Genomic DNA, 4,100 nt, shown 5'->3' on the forward strand with positions numbered 1-4,100 from the left:
GCTCTGTGTCCTGAACAGGTCATTCCAGTGGTAGCTCGGATGATCTACGAGATGTTTTCTGGTGATTTTACACGGTCCTTTGACAGTGGCAGTGTCCGCCTGCAGATCTCAACTCCAGACATCAAAGATAACATCGTTGCTCAGCTGAAACAGCTGTACCGCATCCTCCAAACCCAGGAAAGCTGGCAGCCCATGCAGCCTACCCCCAGCATGCAACTACCCACTGCCCTGCCAGCCCAGTAATCATGAATGACATCTTTTTTTTTTTTTACAGTATTGTACATATGGATATTTTTTATTCAGATTTAACCAGCTCTTAAGCCTCTCCTTTCTTACGATCTTACAATGGTCTCCAACTCTCCACATATGCTTGACTTTAAAGTTGATTTAATTTATGGAAAAATCACCCTTCATATCCCCCCTTTCTTTTTTAAACCTCCCCATGTTAGTGTAATGTAGTAGGAGATTTGACCTGGGAGTTTGGACACCAGCCTTCTAGCTGCACCTCTGCTTCAGTGGTATGACCTTGAACTACCAAGTTATTTAACCTTTAGGCTTCAGATTCATTACTGTAAAGTGAGGGGGTGGAACAATGCCTGAAACAATGCCAGCTTTAAAACTCTGGCCTGATGACTTCATTCTACTTGTACAAGGCAAAAAAGCTGCCTGGAACAGAACCCTTCTGCATTGTTCTAGCACTATTTTTTTTCCTTTTATTAAAGTTCCCTCAAGCACTGATTTGTCCAAGATTGATCACCGTTTGACCTGTTCTGCTAGTATAGTAAGCTTGGCTCCCTGACGGGGTAAGAGAGAGGGAGGGGAACTGGCTAGTTGCTTAGGAACCAAGCTTGATATCTAAATAGAAATATGTGCCAAAGTCTGAAAGTCACCTGGTCTGTGGAGTAAAGCCTCATAAACTGAGCTTCTAAAGGGAATCTGTCAACAGAAGGCCTAGGGATTGTGCAGAATTGGTTGTCTGGTATCTACCTTGCCACCACTCAAATAACACTGTGGTGGGGGGGGGGTGCGGGGGCGGGTGTAGATAAGAGTATATGACTCAGTGGTACTCTTCAGAAAAGATAGAGCTCTTTTTCCTTTTTTTCTTTGAGGAAGACCTGGGAGTGCACTGGGCCATGTAGGACAAACTCGTGACTACAACAGGGACACTTCGTTCTTGTTTGGCAACTTTTACAATTTTACTACCCTTTGGATTTTTTGCTGTTGGAAAAATGGGGTATTCAGTTTTAAGGCCAAAGTGAAGGAGGACTAGGCTGTGCTCTTCTGCAAAAGGCTCACCTGGCCCAAACCTGCTTGTCTCCCTTCTTGTGGAGGTGGCTGGGCATGAAGGACTCAGGTGAAGAATGGTATAGAACACTGCAACTATGGCTGCCACAGACTGGTCTTATCTGTTAACTTTGGCTCCATCCCTGACCTCTCTGTCCTACCCCCCAACCTTTTTTTTTTTTTTTTTAAAGACAAGCATAATTGAAACTCTAAAACCTAAATGGAGAACAAGATGTTAAATCTCTGGTTGCAGGCCCCTAATCCTCTTGAATACTGATGCCTATCCATGCCAGGCCATAATGAGAAAACCCCTGTCTAGTGTGCTGCACTTAAACCAGGCCATCCCCCATTTGCTACTGAAGTTGAGCTAGCTGAAAAGTCAGGCAGCTTCAAAAGCCTTAGGCTCAATTCAGTCACAGGTGGCAGTGGGACTTATTTAGAATGCTAAAGCTGTGGTTTTAGGGTCTCTAAGGGACCTAGTGGGATCTGCTGTTACTAAAGTATGACCAAGAGAAATCTGGGTAAATGTCAGGTGTTGATCTGTGAGCAGAAGTTGGGCTTCTAGAAACTAGAAAACATGCAAGGTATAGAACCTTTATATTTTTTGATCATTTTGTTGAGTGGGTGACGTGAAGGATTTGGTCTTTGTGTCTGGCTGCCTCTGTCTATACCTGCCCAGCTCAAAGTTAAAAAGAACCCACTGTAGATAAACTGGGAGGGCAACTGCTAGATCTGGGTAGTGCTTTTCCCTTATTCTTGGAGAGGCTAATAGCCAGTCTGTCCATCTGGCTGGGGGTCCAGATAATATGAGCTGGCAGTGTTGAAAATTGTGTTTTGAAGGGCCAAGAAGGATCAAACTTCCAGTATGTGACTGTAATAAAAAAATCCAAACATGTCAGAGGAATGGATGAGTGGTTCTATGTGGTCTTCATGAGACAGCCTGGTTTCTTCCATGTTTTCTATTGTTTTTACGATGCTGGGAGAGTGCAGTGCTGTCCACTGATCTCCCTCAGTTCTCCTTCTCTGGTCCGGATGGATTGATAGATACGAGGTGTATCTTTCTTGGGAGAGTCTTTATCTCCTTTAGTGGCGACACACTCTTGATGTGTTCTACTTCCTTGTGTCCACGTTGCTCAAGAGTGGAAAGGGAATTAGATGGTGTCACCAGCTCTTCTTTTTGTTCACTGTCCACCCCACCAAACCAGGTTAGCTCAAAGTTCAAAACCAAACACAACACAACACTATAGGTAAATTGGGGGAGCAAGTGTTGGATCTGGGCTGTTCCTTCCCTATATAATTAGGTATCTGGTTTTATGTTCCCATATCATCCTATACTTCCTTTTGCAGAATAATCTGTTCCCTGGTAATTGCTCAGCATTTGTGTCCTGCTCGATTACAAAATTGCTGAAAGTAGGGACTGTTTGTCTTGGACTTTGTTGCCAGTGCCTGGTACATAGTATGTTCTCAAATATAACATCCTTGAACAACACAAGTTTGAACTACATAGGCCCATTTATACTCAGATTGTTTTTTGATATAGTAGAGTACTATAAACGTATTTTCTCATATATTTTTTTAGCATTTTTTCCTCTAGCTTTATTGTAAGAATACAGTATATAATACATGTTGCTATAATAAAAATATGTGCTAATTGCTTATATTATCAGAAAGCCTTCTGGTCAATAGTAGGCTATTCGTAAAGTTTTGGGGGAGTCAAAAGTTATACACAGAGTATCTCCTGTGTACAGCACCCCCTAAAACCTGGGTTGTTCAAGGGTCAACTGTATTTGTTGTTAGAATAAATGAATGAACTAAGGAAGCCTTTTCATCTTACAGATTTATTGCTAAACCACCATGGAAAATAAAATAAATATGGCGAAGGAAAAAATCCTCAAATTAGTTCCTGGTCTCTGTTTCTGACTCCTTCTGAGCTAAGGACCAGTGTTAGCCTGGGGGTTCCTACATGCTGGCAGGCCTCATCCTTACTCCATAGTTGCCTCTCTTCACCGGCTGAAGACGCCGCCACGGTAGAGCCAGGAGTGCAACGTCCGGTGTAGGAGCCCGCAGTTCCCTCTGCATCTGTCCCGCCCATGGAGCATGGAGTCTGGGCCATTTCCTCAGATGAGCTTTCTCAAGAAATTCTTAGCTGGCAGTTAGGAGCGTTAAACCTTCAGCGAAATCACACTTTCTTCTTGTTGAGCAGATTGAAAAGCCTCTGCATGTCTGCTCTTATGTGAAGTCAGGAAATTGAATTCCTCTAACTTGAGCTCCGGGAAGGTGGGGTTTTTGTCTATTTTGTACGTTGTAAGAGCGCCAGCGCCTAGAATCGTGCCTGGCACACCTTTGTTCAGAGTGAATAATGCTCATGCCCTTCACACCCTGCTTAGAGATGACAAATCTTGGGCAGGACAGCACTTGTGCAGCCACTTCTAGGAATTCAGCGTCTCAAATTTAGCATTTAGGGAGATCAAAGTAAACCAACTTTGCAGCGCCACGCACAGGTGAGGTGTAAAACATGTCGCTTGCCACGGGATAGGCTTCGTTTGGAGGGGGAAGCGCATTTCTCCAGACACAAATCAAAGGGTGTTTTTGCGTTGCGTGCCTTCCTAAGGCTTCTCAGCCTGAAGAACACACAGGCTGGGCACGACGCGAAGCCACGTGAGGGCAACGACACGCTGCTCGTTTCACCAGGTCCCGCCTTCCTTCGTGCACTTCCGCCCCTCCCCGTTCCTACTCAGAGGGGCGGGCCGGCTTCTGTCCGGCCGGAAAGGGCCTGGCCTCGGGAGCCCAAACTTCCGGCACAGACTTGCCAGAGG

General features: G+C 44.9%; 1 protein-coding gene across 4 annotated transcripts in view; it reads left to right on the top strand.

The window, feature by feature from the left end:
• Positions 1-3,180, top strand: part of IRF6 (interferon regulatory factor 6) — a 39,930-nt gene extending 36,750 nt beyond the window's left edge. For all 4 annotated transcript variants that reach the window (XM_030303062.1, XM_030303061.2, XM_030303063.1 and 1 more), the window contains one exon: positions 19-3,180. In XM_030303062.1, coding sequence (XP_030158922.1) covers positions 19-243 — 225 coding nt within the window. In that variant the 3' untranslated portion in view covers positions 244-3,180. The remainder of the gene's footprint in view (positions 1-18) is intronic.
• Positions 3,181-4,100: the final 920 nt, after the last annotated feature.

This window comes from Lynx canadensis, chromosome F1, assembly GCF_007474595.2.
Source record: "Lynx canadensis isolate LIC74 chromosome F1, mLynCan4.pri.v2, whole genome shotgun sequence".
Lineage (NCBI taxonomy): Eukaryota > Metazoa > Chordata > Mammalia > Carnivora > Felidae > Lynx > Lynx canadensis.